The 23,688-nt window shown below is 37.8% G+C and overlaps 2 protein-coding genes across 4 annotated transcripts in view; one reads left to right on the top strand and one right to left on the bottom strand.

Moving 5' to 3' along the window:
* MXI1 (MAX interactor 1, dimerization protein) overlaps nucleotides 1–6,283 on the top strand; it is a 100,283-nt gene extending 94,000 nt beyond the window's left edge. For all 3 annotated transcript variants that reach the window (XM_079899389.1, XM_079899390.1, XM_079899391.1), the window contains exon 6: nucleotides 2,393–6,283. In XM_079899389.1, the coding sequence (XP_079755515.1) occupies nucleotides 2,393–2,556 (164 nt within the window). In that variant the 3' untranslated portion in view covers nucleotides 2,557–6,283. The remainder of the gene's footprint in view (nucleotides 1–2,392) is intronic.
* Nucleotides 6,284–7,668: 1,385 nt separating this feature from the next.
* On the bottom strand, nucleotides 7,669–22,285 carry SMNDC1 (survival motor neuron domain containing 1). The gene is made up of 6 exons (XM_079900037.1): nucleotides 22,127–22,285; nucleotides 20,829–20,948; nucleotides 15,682–15,824; nucleotides 14,906–15,067; nucleotides 12,865–13,018; nucleotides 7,669–12,028 (listed from the first exon to the last, which is right to left on the bottom strand). Exons 2-6 carry the CDS (start codon nucleotides 20,946–20,948, stop codon nucleotides 11,891–11,893), a joined length of 717 nt encoding a protein of 238 aa, XP_079756163.1. The 5' UTR covers nucleotides 22,127–22,285; the 3' UTR covers nucleotides 7,669–11,890.
* Between the last annotated feature and the right edge of the window lie 1,403 nt (nucleotides 22,286–23,688).

Genomic DNA, 23,688 nt, shown 5'->3' with positions numbered 1-23,688 from the left:
TAAATATGTGCTACAGCACCTACATGATCCATGATTGGTTGAATCTGCAGATAGGGAGGGCTGACTGTAAGGCTAGACTCAGATTTTTGACTGTGTGGAGAGTTGGCATCCCTAACCCCGAGTTGTTCAAGGGTCAACTGTACTTCTAATCTATAATAGTTTTCCCTTTCCCACTTTTTTTTTCAGTGCCAATTATTTCTTGTAGAACCTGGGAAACTGGGCCATTTTTCTTATAGAGTTTCCCACATTCTAGATTTGGCTGAATGAATCCTCGTGGTGGCATTTAACATGTTCTGTCCCTCATATTTCTTGTAAACTGGTTGGTAGATCTAGAGGCCTGATTTAATTCATGTTCTTTTTTGAGGCAAGAATACTTCATGGCGCTGTGTACTTCCTGTTGCATCAGTGTTATTTTTGATTGTCCCATGATAGTGATAACATTGGTCAGTGGGTTCAGGTGATGTCATGTTTTATGCAGATTTATCAACCTTTCACTTAATAGTTTTAACGGTCATTGATGATTGTTGCTCAATCAATATTTCATTAGTTGTTACAAAATAGTGATTTTCTAATTCTATCATTCTTCTTGTGTTTATTAACTTTTTCTTCTTTAAAGAAGAATATTTCCTCATCAACTTTTTTGGTTACTCTCAAATAACCAAAAAGTGGGTACCTCCTTGTACCCACCCCACCTCCAAATTGCGGAGAGAGGGTATGTTTTCATCATTATAAATGTTCTCATTTTTTTTAGTATTCCCAAAGTGCAAGTACCTTACCAAGTACCATTCTTGTTCTTCTCTGGCAGCTCTCTTTCCCAGAGTTATAGGAACTTTTTTAGTAACATCTCTAGTCCATTTGGCTAGAACAGTCTCTCATTTTATTTTGTTTTGAGTTCAGCATGCTCTGTTGGATAGGGTGTCTTGATTTTGTTTCCCAAATGTAGGTTGGATGAGTGTTCTGTGATACTGGGAAACACTAAATAGCCTGTGAAGCATTATGGATATGAAACAAATAGTTATGAATTCATAGGATTATTTGTACAGCCTGTTTGGACAACTGCCTGCATTGTAAAAACAGATTGCTAGGGCTTCCCTGGTGGCGCAGTGGTTGAGAGTCTGCCTGCCGATGCAGGGGACACAGGTTCGTGCCCTGGTCCGGGAAGATCCCACTTGCTGCGGAGCGGCTGGGCCCGTGAGCCATGGCCGCGGAGCCTGCGCGTCCGGAGCGGCCACAACAGTGAGAGGCCGGTGTACCGCAAAAAAAAAAAAAAAAAAAAAAAAAAAAAAACAGATTGCTAAAACTTTTAGAAGCAACAAGCCCTTTTGAAAATTATGCTCTTTAAAATAACTTACTCTGTCTTCTTGCGCTCAGCTAGAATCTGTGTTTCCTAAAGTGATTGTGTGATCAGTGTGAATAGCTAAAATCAGTGCCAAATGTGAAACATCAGGCTTTGAGTTTGTTTTAAGAGAATTGAAGAATATTGAGTTCATCCTGTCTGTTATGGGAGGAAGTGGTCTTTCAACTGCCTTTAAAAAAAAAAATGTGTATTGCTTTTTATATATTATTGGTGATTGTATATGTAGTATTTAACAATTAAAATATCTATACATAGCTGGGTCATATATGTATTTAGATTTTTTTTAATCATGTTTGGTTTTTTGAAGTAAAGTTAAATACCACCAGTATTAAATAAAATGCCTTTACTGTAATCTTTACTATAGATCTCACTATAATCCAGAGACTTTTAAGACTCATGCCCTCATTTCAAGCTATATTTGATGCAAGAGAATTTAATTGAAGACAAATCTCTCAGAGTCCACTTTATAATGACTGGCTAATTTTCGTTACTGAATAGTCAGAGATCTTTATGATGAATCCTAGAAGTCTATCTGTAAAATAATACCTAGAACTATCTGTAAAATAATACCACCAAAGGCCCGGATGGATACATTTTCTAGTTCACCTGTATTCAGTTTATGCTTTTTTCCCCCTTTAAGGCAACTCTGCTTAATAAAGATCACTGAGAATTAGTTTCTAGTTTAATGCAAAACAAATGTTGTTAAACCACTTGGGGTTGGGATCTTTTAATATTAAGCACTAATTCCCAAATAGGTCAAGTGCTTTTGGTGGAAGGTCTAGACGGACTGGTGTCAAAGGCTTTAGTAAACTTGCTGCTTAAATTGAGACCACCACTGTATACCAGACATTTCCCTTGTAAAATATATCCCTGTGTCTCTTAATCTTTGGGTCCTTCTGTTCTTCAGAGATCACTGATAATAGTTTGTATAACAGTTTATACTACAAAAAGTAGTTTCTTTTCCTCATGCCCCCCTGTTCTTGAAGGCACACGTATACTAGATTACTAACATTCTTCCTTTTTTCCCTTTGGCAGAGGAGATTGAAGTGGATGTTGAAAGCACAGAGTTCTCCCATGGAGAAGTGGACAATATCAGTACCACCAGCATCAGTGACATTGATGACCACAGCAGCCTGCAGAGTATTGGGAGTGACGAGGGTTACTCCAGTGCCAGTGTCAAACTTTCGTTCACTTCCTAGAACCCAGCATGACATAACAGTGCAGGGCAAAATATTCACTGGGCCAGTTCAATCCAAACAATCTCTTAAATTGGGTTCATGATGCAGTCTCCTCTTTAAAGCTAAACAAAACTATACTTGAATGGAAGGGTCAAGAGACCTCTGTTTAAGCAAATACTTAGCAAAAAGTGGAGCAGAGACTCCCTCAGCAGAACAAATATTCTAATATTCATATCTGAAAATCAGTTTCTAATGGCAGCAGAAAACGTGTGAAATTTTCTCGATTTGATTTAGTTGACTTGAAAGAGGACATTGGAGATTCCATCCTCTTTTTCTTTTCAAGTTTGCTCATACTACATTGATTGAGTAGACACATTTAAGGATGGGATTATGAACACTTCCTGAGCTTTTTTGGTCCTAAAAACAAAAATCAAACCTATAGTAATGACAAGATAATCAGGCATTAATCTTGGATAGCTAAAGAACTATTAAAACTCAAGCCTGGGACAGCTTCTCATGAAGCCTGTGGATGATCAGTTCTTTTAAAAAAAAAAAAAAAAGCTCATTTCATGCTCTGCAAAAGGAGAGACTCCCATGAAGCCTTTTGAAAGGGATCATCATGCAGCTCAGCTTTCTGTTGGATTCCATGCTAAGCAAGCTAACCTTATCCAGCATTGTTAGCACTAGGGCACCCAACCGCCAGCTCTACAGTCAGCTGCCCTTAGGCCCTTGGGTCTGTGTGCATGACACCCTCTACCACACAGGGCCTGAGTTCGGATAGAGGGGCCAGAAGGAAAAAGCTCCATGTGCCTCTGTGTCTGCGTGGCCAGAAGAGTTGTGCACACAGATTAGCAGGCCAAGGTCTGAGCCATGGCAGCATTTTTATTTCAGATTTTGATAACTGTTTGTATGTGTTGAAAACCAAAATGACATCTTTTTAAAGCTTGTCCATAAAAAACATAGACGTCTTTTATAGTGAAAAACACATGGGAAAAAATCATCTATTTTGATGCAGCATTTGATAATGATAAAACACCTCACACCTCACTCTTTATAGTGCACAAAATGAATGAGGTCTGGGCTAAGTAGAAAAAAGGTCAATGCTGTTTTTGTTTTCTTTTAGAATCATTACCTTTTACCATCTTTTAACCATCTGATATCTATAGTAGACATACTATCATAGTTAACATAGTTAAGTTCGGCACTTGTCTCATTTTAATGTAAAGATTTGCTTCTGTTTTCCTACAGGCAGTCTCTCTCCCTCACAATCCCATTGTGCAGGTGCTATTGTTGCTCTTGTCAATATTTTCAGAAATGTTATTTTAAGTGAAATTCTAGCCTGCACTTTGATGTCACGTGTTCCCTTTTTGTCTTTCAAACTCCCAGGTTCTCCCCTGGCCCTCTCCCTTACCCCAGGAAGCCTTGGAGACCTTACCCTGGCTCTTTGGACTTTGTGTACTTTAAATAATTTAACTACCCTTAATTACTTAAAAAAGAAAAAAAAAAGCTTTATGATTTTCATAACTTATTGCTGATTTTAATGGGTTAATTTCAGTCCTGTAGTTTTATTTTGTTTAGATAGGGCTGGGCAAGGAAAAAGAAAATAAAGACAACCATATTTAGCAGTGCAGTTGTGTGTGTAATGTTAGACCATCCTTTGTAAGTAGCACTTTTAACAGCTCTCACTGCTTCTATATATGAAGTGAACCATCTTGGTCATACACAAGGCCTCATCATATACTTACTTGTTCTTGTGCTCTTCCCGTGCCTCCAAAAATATTTTGTCCTTGACTGTGGTATGTTTGAGTGGAAGAAGTTCTTTGAAGTAGATGTGTGAAAAACTGCATGCCTTTAGAAGCCCATTATTAGAACTTGCTACTTCAGGTGCTGGGGACTTAATGAAAAACATGATAAAAGAAATTCATTTCTGTGGCCCAGGTAAATTATTTCTGGTTTCATTTATAATTACTCCTGGCCAGGTCAAAATGTTGCTCTATATGTTTGCTTATTTTTGACTTTCCCAAAGGAGACAGTTTGAAGACTCTGCTAACTACCATGGAAAATAAATGGAAGCCAGTGACAGAGCTTCCATTTTGTAATTCCCATGGCATTCACTTGCATCACTTGCCGAGGGCTGGAATTTGGGACTTCATTTAGGTGAACTTGAGGTGCTGCAATTTTGTTGTATATGTACAGGATGGTGGGCTGGGAAGCCTTTGTCACGAACCTATAGTACCTATTTCAACTGCCCCCTAAATTACTCCTTCCCTGAATTTGTTTTCCTTGGGGGAGGGGGATGGATTGTATGATGAATAAGTATTAATTTTTTTTAAAGACAAATGGACTTTGAAGATACAAAAAGTTAACTGCAAGAAATAAAAATTGTGAATGAAGAACACACGAGTGCTTTTTGTACCGCCCTTCTCTATGAAGGAAAAAATATGAATGAGCATATCTTGAGGCAACTATCTCCTTAAATGTCTTTGTTTATACCACTTCAGTGGTCTGAATTAATGGCAGTTTAATCATTGCCATTTCCTGTTCAGTAATTTACAACAGGTGCCTTCTTGACTGATAATTCCACATAACCTAACTGCAGATGGTTTCATGTACCCAATAATCTTAATTTCTTCAGGTAGGACACAAAGCCATTTGTCATTCTAATTATCTGTTCTCCAAATAACTTTTTAGGGAATCCCTTTGACTCTACTATTATTCAAATTGAAAACCAATCTGGAAGTTCCCATTTAGTCCTTACTAACCTGAGTTAACGCTGCCCCCTATGTAAAATGTCTGAGTGATAAATTAATAGGTACAGGTAAATCCTATTTCTGTGCATATTATTACCAAAGAAGATTGTGATGAAGTCATTGCGACTCTAGTTTCTGATTAGAATAGGTATGAGAAACTCCAGCAGAAATGCCTTTTCTAGGGCCGTAACAATGACAGTTTTTAGCATTATGAAGGGATTTTAAAAGGCAATGAGGATTGTTCAGGCAAGGCTTCTAACCAAAAGCCACACTGCATCCCCGGTCATTTCTCACAAGGAAATGGTCTACCCTTTCGGGGAAGGGTTTTTTTGAGGGTTTGTTTTCTTCCACTTGAAGAAGCAACTAGCTGCCCTTTTTCTTTTATTATCCTTCCACCTCAAAAATTCCACACTCCCTTCCAAAAAGAGCATAATAGGGGAAGAACAAGCATTTTTATTACATTTAAATAGCAGTTCTAACATTCGCTAAGGACCCTGGGCAACATACTAAATTTCTTCATGGAGACTTGTTTCCTCCTGGAAAGTTGATAGAAATACTACCTCTATTTTGAAAGACTGTTAAGGATTAAAACTGATATATGTAGACTGAGTGAACTGATGAGGATGATAATTTTTGACTTTGTTTGAATAAAAAAAGAAAAAAAAAAGACTTACAAAAGCGGACACATGTGGATCCATGCCACCACCACAGCCCAGGAGCATGTAGTGCCAGAAGGAAATTAACAGGTGTTATACTTCTCTACTTCCTCCGATGAATGCAGCCTTCTAATCTCTTCATCCTTAATCTTGAATTTTAGTTATTCTGACTCTGGGTCTTGCAGAATAAAACTATTAATAAAATGATTCATTTTCACAAAATTCTGTGGCAGGTTATACATTGTAAGAAGTAAATTTTGACATCCTATAGAAATTTTTAAATAAAGCCTTTGTAAGATTTATGTATCATTGGTTTTAGTGATTACCTGGTCTTCCTAAAAAAAGGAAAGGGCCTGAGCTTGAGTATGTTATACACTGATAGTAACCATTGCATAATAAATTGAGTGTCCTAGTTAATATTTTAGTGCTGGCCTCACCATGAAGAAAAATCTTATTGGCCTAGGTACCAGATCCAACAGGAAACTAGTTTTCTTTTGGAATACATCTGATTCTTGGAAATAATAAGTGTAGTTCAAAATAGATGTACTGGCTGACAGCTTCAGTTGTTTGTTTTACCTTTCTATATAGTAATTATTAGGGGAAATGGCTTAAATGAAGCTCTTATAAAGTACTGCCAACTTCCTATAATTTTGGAATATTTTCTATTTTTTCAAGCTCTTAGCTATGGAAAAATGCTTTTACTCTTTACTAGTAGGACAATAACTGGGATATTTTAGATTTTCACACCAGGGTACAGAATAGCATTGTAAAAACATAAAAGCCATAAAATATCTCTAAAATGTATGTAAGAAATAAAAATTTAAGAAGTCAGTTGTTTCTAAATTAGCAGCTTCATCACACTCACTCTGAAAGCTAGGTCAACTAAACCTGACAGGGATTTTGGAGGGAAAAATTCTAAGCAAAAGAACCAAAGGGATACTTACTCCTCCTTCCTGCATACTTCTGAGCAATTAACAATTGGGACAATTACCATCTATTAAAGACTAGCCTCGCTACCGATCTCAGGCTTCAACTCTAGTTTTCCCAGGATGTAGAGTCAAGTGTTTCCTCCAAGCCTGAATTCTTTGTTTCTCTGGTCAGAAATTCACTGCATCTTGCTAAAGTGAGTACAGGGCTTGAAAGGAGAAAAAACAAAAGCACATCAGTTTCACCAAAAAAGGAAAATCATGAGCCAGCAAAGTACTAACCATGATTTTTGTGTGAAGTAGCTCTTCACACAAAAAACAAACCTTTTCTCCCAATAAGAATAACCATAGCTTCTTTAGCTGTGCTCTTAAAAAAAACTAACTGGGGAAACAAGTTACAATTTTAATAATTCCAGTAACAAGTCCATACTGGTTTTGTAAAAATGAACTGGTAAGGTGCTTGGTGGAAGTAAATTGCCAGTTTTTATTTCTGGGAACTAAAAGATGACAAGTAGCCATAATTTGATATTTTTAGTTAGTTCAGCTGTCAGCTAACCCAAGCCCAGCATTATTCTCAGATCTGCTTTTCGCCACTCAAGGCCACAAAAGAACCTTTACATACTTAAGCTGAATGGCAGAAAAGGCAAGCGAGGACCCTCACAGAATAACACCTTCATCTGTTTTTGTTTGTTTGTTTTACTACTTTTGGCTAGGCCAAAACAAATTCTTAGAATGTCAATATTACGGGTTTCTGAACCTCTTGAGATGTTTCTTAAGAATACGTCTATACCCATCTATACAGGTATGCTTTTTTAAAAAAATCATAGTATAAGGGGAATCAATAGCTTTGGTTTTGTTTAAACTATGGCATTACCTGTTATTTTACCTGCTATGCTTTTCCTCTCCACTGCAGTAAAAATTCAGTTTAACTTGCAACTCAAAAATCCTAGATACAAAGAATGTTTACGTTTACTGTTGAACTTGTAAATTACCATTTATACTAACTGGTTGTTTCATAGTTTAATACAAATACTTAATACAATTCAGCACATGTTTATTGAACTCTCTAAATATTTTAACAAATACAAAACCTTGTTGGGTTTAATACATTTTCTTCCTTCTTTTATATCTCAGTTAATACCCAGTTGAGGCAAAAAGCCAAATCAAAACTCTAATACTTCGCTTAATTTGCAAGTGGTATTTTTCACCTTATATAATCACAATCTACAGACACCACACAACTTACAAAACTGAGTTTCCTTTGTCACTTCATGGTTTTCCCTTGCTATTTTAAAGGCATACAGAGCATTAAAACTGCATTGTAATGGAAACACACGTGCATGCACACGCACATTCTTTGTTGTGAAAAAACAAGTATTTAAAAAACTGAGTTGTTACGTTAAATGGATGCATTTTCACTTTGGTTTGATGCCTAAGTCTTCATAATTGGGCTCAGAAAATTGCCACTTATAAATTTTTGCCTTCATTTCAAAAATCCAACCATTTTCACATTTAACCTAAAACATGGTGCTCAGCCAGGGATGCACATCAGAATCACCTGTGTGGTGTCTGTCAAAAACACAAGACATACCTTGGCCTGGATAGGCCTGGGGTAGGACCCAGATCCAAGAATCCCTCATTAATCTTAATCAAGAATTACGAGTGGGGCTTCCCTGGTGGCACAGTGGTTGAGAATCCACCTGCCAGTGCAGGGGACACGGGTTCGATCCCTGGTCTGGGCAGATCCCACGTGCCGCGGAGCAGCTAAGCCCATGCACCACAACTACCGAGCCTGCACTCTAGAGCCCGCAAGCCACAACTACTGAGCCCATGTGCCACAACTACTGAAGCCCACGCGCCTAGAGGCCATGCTCCACAACAAGAGAAGCCACCACAATAAGCCCGTGCACCGCAACGAAGAGTAGCCCCCACGCAGCAACCAAGACCCAACGCAGCCAAAAATAAAAATTAAATTAAAAAAAAAAAGTGATTTTATTAGGAGTGTAACCCCCTTCCCACTAAGAAACAAACCCTAAATACAAAAATTTAAACCTCTACCAGGATTACTTAATGTCTTAGAACTTTGGTAATTTGGTAACATTTCAGTAACACATTTATAAGCAATAGTATTATTTCCATTATAATGTGAATTGTTATTCAAGTTAAGGAAAAAAGATCAGATAGTCATCATTAGCTCTGCACAGTAGTAGCAAACACTTCTATCTATAGTGCTTACAACATACCAGGTACTCTACTAAACACTTCACACATATTAACTCACTCATCCTTACAACCTAATGAAACGTATTAATTTAATTCTACAGCTGAGAAAACTGAGGCAGAGAATTATGCATACAAATAATAAATGAGGGAGCCAGGATTCAAACACAGCAGTCTGGCTCCAGAGTCCTTGCTCTTCCAATATGACTTTTCTACATGTTAATTAAAACACTGTTATCTGTGATTAATATTAAAATTTAAAATTGTTTTGGGGGTGTTAGGCCTGTACTTTCCTTGAAAGAGCCAATAACAAAGTCAAATGTCAAGTTTTGAGAAAAGACAAATGCAACAACAGCCACGTGGGGGCCATCAAGTATGGTTCAGTCTGTCCATTTCAGAGCTTCATGTCTCCTTTCTTGACAAGAGGGTAACCTCTACATTAAATTTTATAACAAACCTTCATAGACCAAGCATCATATTTGATTTTAGAATATTGAGAGCTTAACCACCTGCATTTGTAAAATACCATTGGTATCATGCTCCTCATTAAGATTTTCTCAACTTCAGCATCCACTATGAGACAGGTCCCCCCAGGATTCCTAATTTTTAAGTTTAGTCCAGAGAAACTATCATCACCCTGACAACAGGACTTTACAAAGGACCACATCTAGGTCTTCGACACACAGGCTCTTGACTTCATGCTATATGCCTATTTGTTAAAAAATGTTTTCTACAACAGTCACTTTTTTTTTCCCCTTCTCTCTCCTTCTACTGCAAAGCCCTCCAGGAAAATTAATGTGCAGAAAGGAAGGCCCATAGAGTCAAAGGAGGCACGAGTCTCAACACAAGTCTTGCCTACACAAACACCAGGTGAACTATTACTCCAGCAAACATACCAAGATAATCTCACCAAAAACCACTTTGTATGGCCACAGAGTTATACCAAATTTCCTTCCAGTGCTTTTTAATTACTAGGGTTCCCTTGCAATCCTTTAAGGATACCACTGATTTAAAGTTTGTTATACTGGTAACAAGAACATTAGTATATTTAGAAGTTTTTCGGGCTAAGTAGCTCCTTTTCTACTGTAATTTGTGCCTTGTATTGAAAAACTACTTCACCTTTCATTCTGTCCTATGTGCTCTACCCTTTGGCCATAAATTACAGGGAGAGAAACAAAAAAACAAAACAACAGTGATCTCCTGAGTTGGGAGGGAGATGGAGACACGAGGAATTCTCTCTCATCACTGTCCTCCTGAAAGTTTCAATTTACCAGACTTCCCTGGCGGTCCAGTGGTTAAGACTCTGAGCTTCCACTGCAGGCAGGACGGGTTTGATCCCTGGTCCAGGAACTAAGATCCCACATGCCGTGCTGCGTGGCCAAAAACATTTTTTAAAAAGCTTCAATTTACCAAAAAAATTAAAATCATGAAATAAAAAATTTTTTTTCTTAATGAAATAAAAATTTTTATTTTCCCCTTCTACCAAAAATTTACAAACACCCCTATGCAAGCACAACCCTTAAAATAAAACTAGTCTGTCCTTTCCAATTTCTTATGTCCAATATAAGGCGCACATAAGGATTTATCGAAACATTTATTACACACTCAATATTCTTTTCTGTGGAAATGATGTATGCTTAATCATTATATCAATGCTAGCAGCTAACTTCACCTTTCTGTTAACACACCCTGGAGATTTTAAAAACACTTTATTTAATAAAAGTTAAACATACAAAAACTGAAATTAACACACATCTTAAAAATCACCATCTTCCATTAATAGGAAGACCCTTTTCTACGCATACATTTGGCTTAAACTCAACTCAGGATAATTGTGATGCTCACTTACCAACAAATGCTGACAACTTGATCTAGTTAACAAAAATTACAAACTCAGCTACGTGAACATTATACAGGGAAATTATGGTCAGATTAATGCACAAGAAATACAGTAAATTTTTAATGATGAAACATTCGGTACTCTTGTTCATTAATTTAGCCTCGGTTTTTTACAAAAATAGTATCTACATTGTATACAGGGCTATACATCAGCTTTTTGTTTTCTCATATAAACATTACACATCCAAAAAATGGTACCACTACCATAAGTGAAAATCAACACAGGAGGAAAGCAAACGTACAAAAAACAAAAAAAAACATTAGAAAAGGTAGCTGGTCCTAAACATGGTTTCTTACATAAAACTAAAATTCAATGAAAAGAATACAGAGCTGGATCAATTTTAGAGATGGCCTAATAGGCTTAGGAAACGAGTTGAGAAAAACCTCAAAAAAAACTCTGCCATTTACAAATTAACCTACTTTTAGGTTAACTGGGCAACAGCTAGGTTTAAGCTGAAGACAAAAAAAAAAATGAAGAGAAGTTCTCTTTAGCAGGTTGGTATTTTGCCTTGATGTTCCAGTGAATTGCTAGAATATGTGGCAAGTTCAAAGCATCTGAAACTTCCCAGTTAGAACCTTACAAAACGTATATGCCATCCATTAAGTGGGGGCCTGATACTAGGAAGATCAATAATTAATCTAAGTGCTGTATTTACTCAGCATCTATCTAGAAAAGTTGCTTTACCCAACAAACTTTGAGGAAACTGGTAGTAGTAATGAAAAAAGTTTAAATGAATAGCAGTTATCAAATACAATTTCTTCAAGTTTCATTCTACTGAAGTCAAACAATGACGACAATGGTATCTTCCTTACTTGTCTAACAAATAATTTACCTTTAGAAAAATATAAGGATAAAAAGGTAAATGTAAAGCCCTGCAGAGATGAAATCCAACAGTTTTTCTGATTATTGAGGCATCAAATGCCTAACATTGTATTTAGAGGTATCTTGATACTGTGTCATAGGTTTATCAGCAATTCCACAAGTTCCTACTCCAACTTTGCCAGTTACACTCTCAGGTGAAGCAAAAATACTCCTCTTTACCTAGGAGAAATGAAACAAACAATTCTTGATTAGTTTTGGAAAAAAATAAAATTCCAAAATACACCTATAAGGAAAAGTACCTCAAGGGAACCTGAGTGCTCATAAAACCCACTAGTGACACCCAACATAAGGCATGTTAACAAATCAGGTAGGGTTCAATACACTCTAAGCAGTATGTAAGATAACAAATAATTTTTCAAATTTTAGTTTATAAACGGAAATCAGGGATTTCCCTGGTGGCGCAGTGGCTGGGAATCCGCCTGCCAATGCAGGGGACACAGGTTCATGCCCTGGTCCGGGAGGATCCTACATGCCGCGGAGCAACTAAGCCCATGCACCACAACTACTGAGCCCACGCTCTAGAGCCTGCAAGCCACAACTACTGAGCCCACGTGCCATAACCACTGAAGCCCGCGCGCCTAGAGCCCGTGCTCTGCAACAAGAGAAGCCACTGCAGTGAGAAGCCTGCCCCCATTCACTGCAACTAGAGAAAGCCCGTGTGCAACGATGAAGAACCAACACATCCAAAAATAAATAAATTAAATAAATTAATTTAAAAAAAATTAAAATAAAATAAAAGGAAATAACCCAGATCTTTTGTAATTCCTGGCATAAACTCATTCATAGTGCTTCCACTGCAGAGACAGTGGCTAATGGAGATATTTTTCAGTAAGTCAAAAATAAAGATTAAAGAGGATTCTGAATTCAAGATCCAGTTACTATTTCGTTAAATCTATGAACCTCCTTTTTCATTTTAAAGTTATTTTGTGCTCGCTTTATTTTAAAGACAGTTGCACTTTGCAAATTTACAAAGTATGATGAAAGGATTTACTAACCTGGCCTTTTTTGTTTTTAGAATAGGCTCTGTTGTTGAACTGCTGCCATTTCACCTTCTGGTCCTCTCTTTCTTGTTCAAGTTCTTTTATTCTCTGTGCTTTTTTCAAAGCTTTCTTCTTTTTATATTCACGCTGCTGGGCAATCATTTCTTTTCTGTGTGGACAGAACAGGTAAATGTCAACTCTTAAAATTTAAAAGATGACTTCCTTAGAGATATTTAGCAGTGCAACCACTGCTCCCTCCAAAAAAACCCCAAAACCTAATGAACTTACACATTCTTCACCCCACAAATAAAAGCTAACATCAATGCCGATCACTCAGGACTACTAAGAAATAAATGTTATTTGAAATATACAGTATCCTTGGAAGCTTTTGAACGCAAGTGTAGTAATGTATTACCCATTTAATCAAACATTGCAACTATGACTTTTAATTTGCCATTTACATGGCTTTTGCCAGTTGTGTTTTAGGAATAGGAGGAGTTTCAACATTAAAAGCTATCTAAACCTGTATCAATTGTTAAATGGGCAGTTAGCAAGTGTGATATGCTGCCCATTTGGAAAAACTGTATGAAGAGATTCAATGCAGATAAAACTATTTCATGTAGATTGGAAGAGCACAGCAGTACAAAGGGAAATCATAGCTAACAATTCTTAAAACAAAAACAACTAGGGTTTTCCAATCAGAGCCTAAAGCCCTCTCAATTTCTGCTCAGTCTGTTAACACTGACTTCTCACCAAAAGAAGGACGAAGAAAGAGGTCTTTAAAAACAAGGCTATATGATCTAGACTCCTCTGTATCATAAAATCACTACTATGAAGTGTGGTTTTTAAACAAATATCAAAGACTAAAAATAGAAATGTCATGTTATTCTACAATCTTTCTTATTGGGATGCTTAAACCAAATTTATTTTAATAGATGATACAATTTTCCCAAATTCAAATATATTTATGTAGCAACTTAAGTTTTGAAAACTCCTAACAAATCCAAAAGATAGCCAATTGTGGCAAATATGCAGAACTGAAAATTGTTCATTCTGTCTCTTAAACACCTCTCAAACTATACACGGGTCCATCCTTAACTGCTACTCCCTCGGCTCAGGTCCACGATCATCTTACACCTGGAAGACAGCAGTAGCTGCCTTCTCTCTGCTGCCAGTAATCATTCGAAAGCTCCAATCTGAACACATCAGATCCTCTCTACTTGAAATGCATCCGTGGCTTTCAAGCTTTTTATGATCTGGCCTCTGACTCTCTAATCTCTTCTCTTGTCAAACCACCCACCCTCGAGCCCCAAGTTTTTACCAAAGGAATTTCTTTCTGTTACCTCTATGTTCCCACCTGGTTTTCTTCTTTAAATGTAAACATTTACTGAGTGAGATCTTACTACATGTCAAGAACTGTGCTACATGTTTTACTCATGCTGTCATTTAATCCTTACAACCCCATAACGCATATACTATTGTCCCTGTTTCACAGATGAGGAAACAGAAGTTAAGCAGCTTGCCCAAGATCATACCTTCTAGTTCATTAACTGGCTAACACCTCTTCTTTTCAAATCTCAGTTTACACATCATTTCCTCAAAGAAATTTGCCCTGATGACTAAAATGCAGTTTAGGTACCTTTTCTTTGTTCCCTAAAAGTACCCATTATGTTCCCTCCATTACTTTTATACTTTATTATTAAAGTTCTTCTTTAATTATGTGTTTGTTCTTTAGACTATAAACTCAGTCAGGACAAGGCCTAATTTGGTCTTCTTTGCTGTGATGGAACCCAGAACCTGGTTTAGTGAGAAGTATCAATATATAGAATCCTCTTAATAATTATTCATTAAATGCCTAAGTGGGAACCAAAATGTCTTCACTTTACCTAGGCATACATATAAAGACAATGTTGACCATACACTGCTAATCTTCAAAATAATGGTAAACAGTATTACAAGTTTCTTACTCTAGTCTAGCCTGTATAGATTCTGCAGACATCTCAAGTACCCAAATGGGGAAGATTACATTTAAAATGCTTAAGTCAAAGTCACTTACTTTGACATGGGTTTGTTGCCACTGTCCTCCTTTGCCTTCCTTCCTTCTTCTACAGGCTTGAGGTTCAACAGTGGAGTCACTTCAGCATTGCCATAGCCAGCAAAAGTGATTGCAGCGGTGCCGTTTTCTTCATCTATCTCCTCAATCTCCGCTTCATAACACCTGTAAAGATATCATGGCTGTAAGCAGGTGAGTAAAGGTTTAGCACTCAGCCTACAAGACTTATACTGCAGTGATTCAACTATTCAATGTGTCTAAAATGAAACTCCTATAATCAAATGTCCCTTTGGCAAAGATAATAGTGGCTGGAGTTAGCCATCTGCTTTTTAAAAAGGAAGTCCTAACCAAGATATTGCCAAGGAAGTCTCTTACATGTCTACTATATGTGCTTTAGTCAATCTCTTTTGAGAAAAGATACTTCTTATAGGAATAATTTCAGTATATGTGCTTCACAAAAGTCTAAGATAACCAACAATTACTCAATTTTCAATTCAAGGAAAAAAGAATTTAGACTATTTTTTTTTAATATCCATTCATTTTCCTCTACTTTCATGTTTATTTCCTCTAGGATCCAAGCCATTCTTCTGCCCTAAAACTTAACCTAAAGCTAAAAATTAAACTGTATTAATGTTAACCACCCAAGAATCAAATTCGTTCTATAAGTCATACTGGCTATTATAGAAAGATTAAAATAGGGTAGTTCAAGCTGATTAAAATCACCTTACCATTGTACTTTACTATTTCATGTTATAGTTACAGTTTTTTTCTACACTTACTGTCCATCTTCACTCCAGATTGCCATACACTTGTCTCCTACTTTCCATGAATGAGTGGGCTGAGTAGAAGCAAAATTGTCTGAACTTGCCAGCGTTTCAGAAGGTTGAGTTGACAGAAGGTCTTTGGTTAGTTCTATAACTTCCTAAAAAGAAAAAACAAAAACCATTAACATTATTTTTATAATTCACATTGTCAACTACTTTCAACAAGCAAGTTCTTTCAGTTTTTGATAACAGCTCTCATACCACATAGCACTCATTAAGTACTCTACACATATTTATTTGCAGTTCATAACAATACTATGATGTAGATACTGTGATTATCCCCATGTAGAAACTGAGATACAGTATTTTATACACTGGTGCTGGGATTTAAACCCAGGCAGTTGCCTTTCAATTTAATTAACCTCAAATACTAACAGAAATAGGGTAGACTTGAATTTACACTGTACATTATTTTTAAGCACCTATTTTAGCTAAATAGACCTCCCTAAAGATGAGAAACAGTCAACTGTAAGGCACTGACCTAGATTCAAGATCACTTTTCTCTCACATCACTGTCAGGTGTACGTCGCGCAACTGCACTTTTTACAGGGCGCTGCTTGGCAGTCGTATTAACTGCCTGCCAACAGGTGAGCTCCCCCTCAAAAACCCCCAAACACTTGAAGCAGTCTTATTAGTAATAAAAATGTTCCTGCTCATACATATTTCTACCAAAGTACTGTAGATATATTTTAAAAACAGTAGTGTCTCTATTCATTTATTATAAAACCTATCCCATTTGGGTAAGCAAATTACCAAGTCAGATTTAAAATATCCCAATACCTTAATGTTAAGCACATTAGCACAGCTTCGTTTAAAAGAAAAAAAATAAAATAACTGTAACACACACAGGTAGGCAAAACCTTTCTGTGTGGCAAATGTATTTTCTAACTCAGGCTTACACTTACTGGCTTTAAAGGTGTTTAGTAGGGCTGGTTAAAAAACTTAAGAAATAGAACAAATTGATAGATTCTGCTACCAATCTGCTATATTTTTACTCTGATGAAGACTCATATTATGCATCACCTTATCTGATTTATTTTAAGAACTTGCATACCTGTTCCTCTGCTGTTGCAAATAAAATATCTTAAACATCACATTATTATGTTCTGGGAGAAAAATTAGCAAAGTTGCACTCTGTATTGAGTTTCTTCTGGTTCCCACTGAGGTTTTATAATAGTAGCTCTGGTTCAATAGACAAGAAAGTTTAACGTTACTTCTCTCCTAAAGATTTTAAATCTTCCTGGCTATTTCTTAAAAACTTATATTTGAGCCTTAAAAAAAAGGATTATTAAAGCCCTTGGAGAAAGATCAGTTTTAGTAATTAAAAAATTTTATGAATGAAAAAACTAGAAGACTCAGATTTAAGTTAAAAATTCAGTAGATTAACATCTTTAATGAAAGTTTTATTAGGTGCCAAATATCCATTCAAATACTTTTTAATAAGACAATCTTTTGCAAATAACTTTTGCAAATAAGCAAAGAACTTCCAAATAAACAGATCATGTACTACACAAAGAAGGAGAGTAAATCATCCAGTCTTGTTTTTAATTAACCACTTTTAGGGCCAAGAATGTAATCCAATAAGCCTGACTCAAGAGCCCATACAATCCCTATCATTAAATAATTCCATTTAACTAGGGATCATTTAACTACTAAAGCACAAACATAAAGTCTGTGTTTGTAGGTCTCAAGATTTAGAACTCTATGTGTCTTGGGATAAAACATCTCCCCACTATATTTTCATAAGGAAATACATTTTCACCAAAGAAAAGGGTCCTGAAAAGCTGTGCATGTTATAATTTCCAGAGTCCTGCACTGAAATGACACTTTAAAAAATCTGGAGCATTTATCTCTAGTTGTCTTTTTACTTTGCCATGTTTTACATACCCCTCCCAACAACTATAAAGACCCTTCTAAATGGTTTTTTTTCCTTCACATGTGTATATGGACCAAAGTATTAGAGAAACTATTTTATGTATGAGGGAGTTCTTAAAGGTACATACCATTAATTACTTTTCCTCCCCCAAGTCTGAGTTCTGAAACTGCTCCTTCATTGACAGATGGGCAGCAGTTACAGTAATCGGCAATCCCAGGAAGCATCAGATGTTGTGATCTACATATCAGCAGGTCAAAGGGGGTGCACTCAAGCACTCTGCTTACTGAAGGAAGGCGTTTCGGGGATGCAGAGCCACTGTAACATATGAGACAAGTGACTTGACCCCTGCCTCCTTTAGAACCAGTGTATTCAGCAAACAGCCTAATAAACTGACTATTTTTTGTGATTATCAGAGACTGCCTGGGGAGCTAGCCAACTAGCTAGCCTGGATTTTACTAAACCCACTTCTTTTAAGTGAAAAAAGAAAGGCAATTAGGACTTTAGTAAATTAATCTGCTGCCTGTTGAGTAACTTTATATGAAAGATAGTACATAAAGAAATAAACATAGAAGCCTTATTGGCAAATGAGGGTCACTGAAAAAAATGCAGAAAGAACATTTTGCATAAATGAAAGGGCAAACAAATTTTTAACCAGAGTAAGGATATTCCATAAAAGGAACACAAGAAAATAAAGGAGGCCACAAACTCAAGTCATCAGTCTGAACAGATTCTTCAGCAAATATAAAAGGCAGGATTAAATATCAACGGCACAAGGTATATCCCAGAATGCAGAGAAGGAAAAGGATTTAAAAAAAAACAAACAGACACACAAAAAACCTGGGCTTCCCTGGTGGCGCAGTGGTTGAGAGTCCGCCTGCCGATGCAGGGGACGCGGGTTCGTGCCCTGGTCCGGGAAGATCCCACATGCCGCAGAGCGGCTGGGCCCGTGAGCCATGGCCGCTGAGCCTGCGCATCCGGAGCCTGTGCTCCGCAACGGGAGAGGCCACAACAGTGAGAGGCCCGCGTACCGCAAAAACAAAAACAAAAAACCTATGACAAAATAGAAGCTGTAGCTGTAGTCAATGGAGATAACAATTACTAGATGGAAGCAGACAGCACAAAACTTTCCAGAATTTTATGTAATCCTAAATGATGCCTTCCACCTTTGAGAAGTTTTCAATTCAAAACAGACCTATTTCTAGTAACCAAAATGATTTTTTTTTCCATGACAGAATAAGAGGAAAAGAATCCAAAGTCAAGACTGGTCAGGAAAAACATTCTCTATTATTTCTAACTGAAGTGTTAGAACTTATGCTTCTAAATCTGTGCCATCTGATATGGTAGCCACATATGGCTACTTAAATAAAATTAAAAATTCAGCTCTTCGGCCATCCTAGTCTTATTCCAAATATTCGACAGCCACATGTGGGTAGTGGCTATAATATTACACAGCAGATGCAGAACTTCTCCATCACCACAGAAACTTCTATTGGACAATGCTTTTCAAAATGGTTACAGAAAACAGGACATTTTACAGAAAAATGGCCCCCAGGTCATTATTAACTGAACCCTAAGTAAGCCATTTACCTGGTTACTACAATGCCTACTACAATGGTCTGTCTCCCAATAGTATTTCCACTATGGATCATGTCCTAATAAGACAATTCTGCCCAGGCTCTGACAATTTACTCTGTAACATTATTACCTCATAATAACGTTCTCAGTCTTCACTCCCAACTCCCCCCTCCACCAGTTCCACATATACCCCTCCCTCCTACTGCCCAGGAAGCAATATATACAACACTAGCACATGACGTTTTTTCTTCAAAGAAAAAAGCACTGCTTTTAAGTTGGATTTAAAAAAAAAAAAAAGATAGAGACAGAGAGATGGGGGCATACCAGGCTCTCTCCTTGAGGCAAGAAGAAAGTTGGCCTGAGAGTGGGAGAAACTGCTCCCAAAACATCTTTTTCTTATTGACTGGCTCCTTGAAATCCACTGGCCTGATTTCTACGTATTGAAGAGAGGCCCTGGTTTCTGTGTTTTTAGAAAAATAACATACTATTGCAACTTCATGAAAGTCTATCCTAAATCCAGAATTTGAACCCAAAAATATTTAACTCATCTTAATTATACCCAGGTAAGTGCTTTCAGAATCCTGAATCTGGACCCCATTTCACGTAAGTTTCATTTGTTTGCAGTTCTAATATCCCTAAAATTTAATAATTTTAATGGGCAAGAGGATGATATAAAGGGAGGGAAAGGATTACTTAGATAGGATGAAGATGATTCAAGTTTTGTTTTGAATCAGTGAACATAGACCATCTAATCATCTTTTAAAACTTTCCAAAAACTCAGGTTCAGAATTTTAAGTTCACAAATTTGTTAAGATGAAAACTCATACATATTTACAAGTATTATATATGATATTTTTATTAATCAACCTATTGTTCCGAGAAATAACAGATATTTACTATCATGGCTTTATGTTTGTCTCGAAACCCCACAGCAAGTTTTAAAAAGCAGGTTTCATACTTACTGCCCCTCCACAACAAAAAGAACAAATTAAGATCTCCTTCTCACATAGATTTGGTTTAATTTTAAGTTGCTAACAAGTGTCAAAAACTAGATGTAAAACCTAGCCTTAAGTTCAAACATTATATAACATTTATGCAGAAAACAAGCATCTCTTTAGGTATTTTTATAATGTGTTTTCAACACAAGGCACTAGAGCTAGCTCTGTTACACACACACAGGATCTCTGGCATGCGTGCTCTATTTCATTTTCAAAGAATCTTTTGGCATTAAAAAGAATCTTAATCAGGTTATATTTTCCTCCTTTTAGTTACCCTTTGAACTAAAATTCCTTTTCCAGGTCTTTAAAAACAGAAGAGCTATTCCTTGTAAAATTGTATGTACCTCTTTCTCTAGAAAGTTTGACAATGACTTCTAACGTTAACTCTTATTTTTTAAAATTATATGAGCATACAAGGTTGACGTTAACAAAGAACAATGCTTCAATCATTTTGATGTACACAAACTGAGGAAGCAACGCTACTCCTAGAAGCCATGTATGCCTATGTACGTACACACTTGTACGCACAAGGGGTGAAACACTCCCTCCAAATGGTGTTCTGGATACCCACAGATTCTTAACAATAGATCATTTGTAAAACACAAAAATATTCTTTTCAAGCAATGTAACTGTAAGTGTCCCCTCATACTTACTTGCAAATCTTTCTTTAATTTTAGCAAATCTTCGTTTTCTCCATTTCCAGACAGCGCAGCTTCAACTTGCTGGAGTTGAGCTTTGTAGCTTGCCAGTTGCTTTGCTAGATCCTCTGACATCTGAAGAAAATAAAAAGAGTAAGGTCATGAAAACGGAACAAAAAAAAACAAACCATAAAAAATAATTTTCCCTGTCTGCCTGAATCAACCCTAACCAATTTTGCTCCCAACTCATTATTATAATTCACTGCAGCGTAATTTATCACTACTACCTTTACTTTCAATTCAGAAAAAAGCTGTGAGCCAAACACAAACTTCAAGTATTCTGATGATTATAAACATGTCAGACAAATTCCATATAGGAACAGAAAGCAAGAGGTAAGAGGAAAAAGAAGAACTTCTAATTTTCTTTAAAGTCCTGTAACAGGGAAGGCACTGTGTTAGGCTCAATTAATAGGATTGTTATATTGTCACCAAAAAAAAAAAAAAAAAGGGGGCACTAAACTGTTGAAAGTGTTGAGGCTTCTGATTTTTAAGCACTAAAAAATACTTCCAAAACCAATTCCAACTGATTTTGGATTAACTACACAAATAGCTCTCCACAAGAGCTATTCAATTAGTATGAATGCGTTTAGAAACTCTTATCCAGAGCAAAAACCCAGTCACTTAAATACTGACGATGCATTTTCTGCAATGAAAGAAACAGCACTGATACTCTCCTATTTAGGCAATCTAAGGAACGTGGCTTTCACCAAATCTGGCTCATTCTTCTCCCGAAAGTAAGATAGGAGAGAATTCTTTCTCGCTTTATTAGCAAACATACGGGTTTTCCGAGGACCCGTCTGTTTTACAATCCCCGTCCAACCACAGCCTGGAAGGACTCCAAAGGGTTAGAGCAAGCCAGGCTGCTCCCCCTCGGTCACTCAACACCTCAAAGTCCGCCACAACTTGCTCGACCATTTCAGACCTCGAAATTCAAACAGCTTCCAGGGAAACCGAAAACACGAACCCAGCGGAGGCCCCCGGAGCCAGAGCCCCACCCGCAAACAGGCTCGGAAGGGCCCGGAGCGTCCTTAAAATGCCAACCCCACCCGCTGGGTTCCCGCGGCTAGCCCAACCCCGTCCGAGGCCGCTCAGGGCTCAACTCTGGGTGGAAGAGGAGGCCGGCGCTCCTGACACTCCGGCCGGCGCCCGGGCCTCTCCAGCGCGGCCCGCTCCTCGGCCTCAGGCCTCCGCTTCAACTAGGGGGAGGCCGAAGCCCGGCGAGGCCTTACTCTCTCCCTCATCGCGTTTGTTACCTTGTGTGGGGCTGGGGGCGTGCCGGCGGGACGGGGTCGCGGCAAAGCAGCCCAGTGGTGGTTGCGACAGCGGCAGCAGCAAGCAAAAGCTCCGCGGCGACAACTAGGCGACTTGGTCTGGAAAAGAATATCTCGCTCAGCGGCGAGCGGGAGAGGACTAAAGCCGGGCACTGGAAGGAGGAATAGAGGAGGCGGGTGAAGTCTCGCGAGAGGTTAAAAATCCTCGCAAGACGTCGCTCGACTCACGTGATTCCCACCTCCCTCTAGGCCGCCGGCCCTTAATCACGTTAGGGAAGTAAAGTGGGCGGGGTTTCGTAGGAAGGAAATGACGTACTGGTATGCGCCAGGCGCCGGATGTAGATTCGTTTTATCTTAGTTCCGGCTCGGAGTGGGGGTCAGTTGGGTAGTTACTTCAGGGCTCGGTGCCGTTGGGCATTTATTGAGGTTCCCAGGGCGCTGGGTGGTGGGAGGAACGGGGTTTAATACAGCATTCATACTACCGGTTGGTTCTCTGAGTGTGGTCCTGGTAGCATCAGCCTTGCGTGGTATTTATTTTTTTTACAGTAATTTGTAATTTATTGCAAAAATAATTTACTATAAATACGGTTTCTCAACACCCACCTCACACCTTTGAGTCAGAAACTCTGAGGATGGCCTCAGCAACCTGTTTGAACAAGGCTTGTAGGTGATACCAATGTCTGGTCAAGTTTGAGAACCACCGATTCACAGAATAATAAAAGTCTTAGTGGCAACAAAAAGCTGATTAGATTGTGGCAGAACCTATTCGAGAGTAGATTAATTGGACTTTTCGAGGGCGATGACCCAATCTGTGGAGTCGCCCCAGGAGCCGGAGCTGTCGCATCCCCGCCTCTTCCACTTCCTGTAGCAAACAATAAAGGCCATGCGTACCATGAAAAAGAAAAGAAAAACCTGTTTTGTTAGCACTTACTGGTTTTAATTAAGTTATATAGGTTAATACCGCCTGAAAGGGGACAATCTCCAAGTTACAATCGTGAATGATAAACAGTGGTGTGAATACATCCACTTATGTTTGAAAAGAAATGCGTGTTGTGTGTATGTTTGTAATAATATATACCATTTATGGACGGATGCACGACTCTATGTAGAGATTTGGAGTGGAAGCCACATGTTTTCACTAATAATCGTTTTTATCCTTTTAACCATACGTATATATTTTTTCCAATTAAAAAAACTAGTTTAAAAAAAAGATAAAGGCCTGAGACACGAAGAGGCTATGTGAATGCCAGGAAAGAACATTCCCTGGAGGATTGGGGTCTGTAGCTGGACCCTTCAGAAAGCCCTCCTCTAAGGTGGGTTTGTGATGATTAAGAGTGGCAGTCAGCTTGCAAGAATGGAAAATGCTGCAGAGGGCAGCAGTGTGTAGCTAGAATTAAGAGGGAAGACAAACCAGAGAGGATGTACTTTTCTTTAATATAGTAGAAATCTATTAAAAACACAATGTAGTATTTGACAACTCTTATTTCAATTGTGTATTTTAAGAACTAATGCCAGGAGGATCTTCCATGAATATAAAGTAAACT

The sequence above is a fragment of the Stenella coeruleoalba genome, assembly GCF_951394435.1.
Source record: "Stenella coeruleoalba genome assembly, chromosome: 16".
Classification (NCBI taxonomy): domain Eukaryota; kingdom Metazoa; phylum Chordata; class Mammalia; order Artiodactyla; family Delphinidae; genus Stenella; species Stenella coeruleoalba.
Note: the sequence above shows the minus strand (reverse complement) of the source record. Positions and strands in the feature narration are given on the sequence as shown.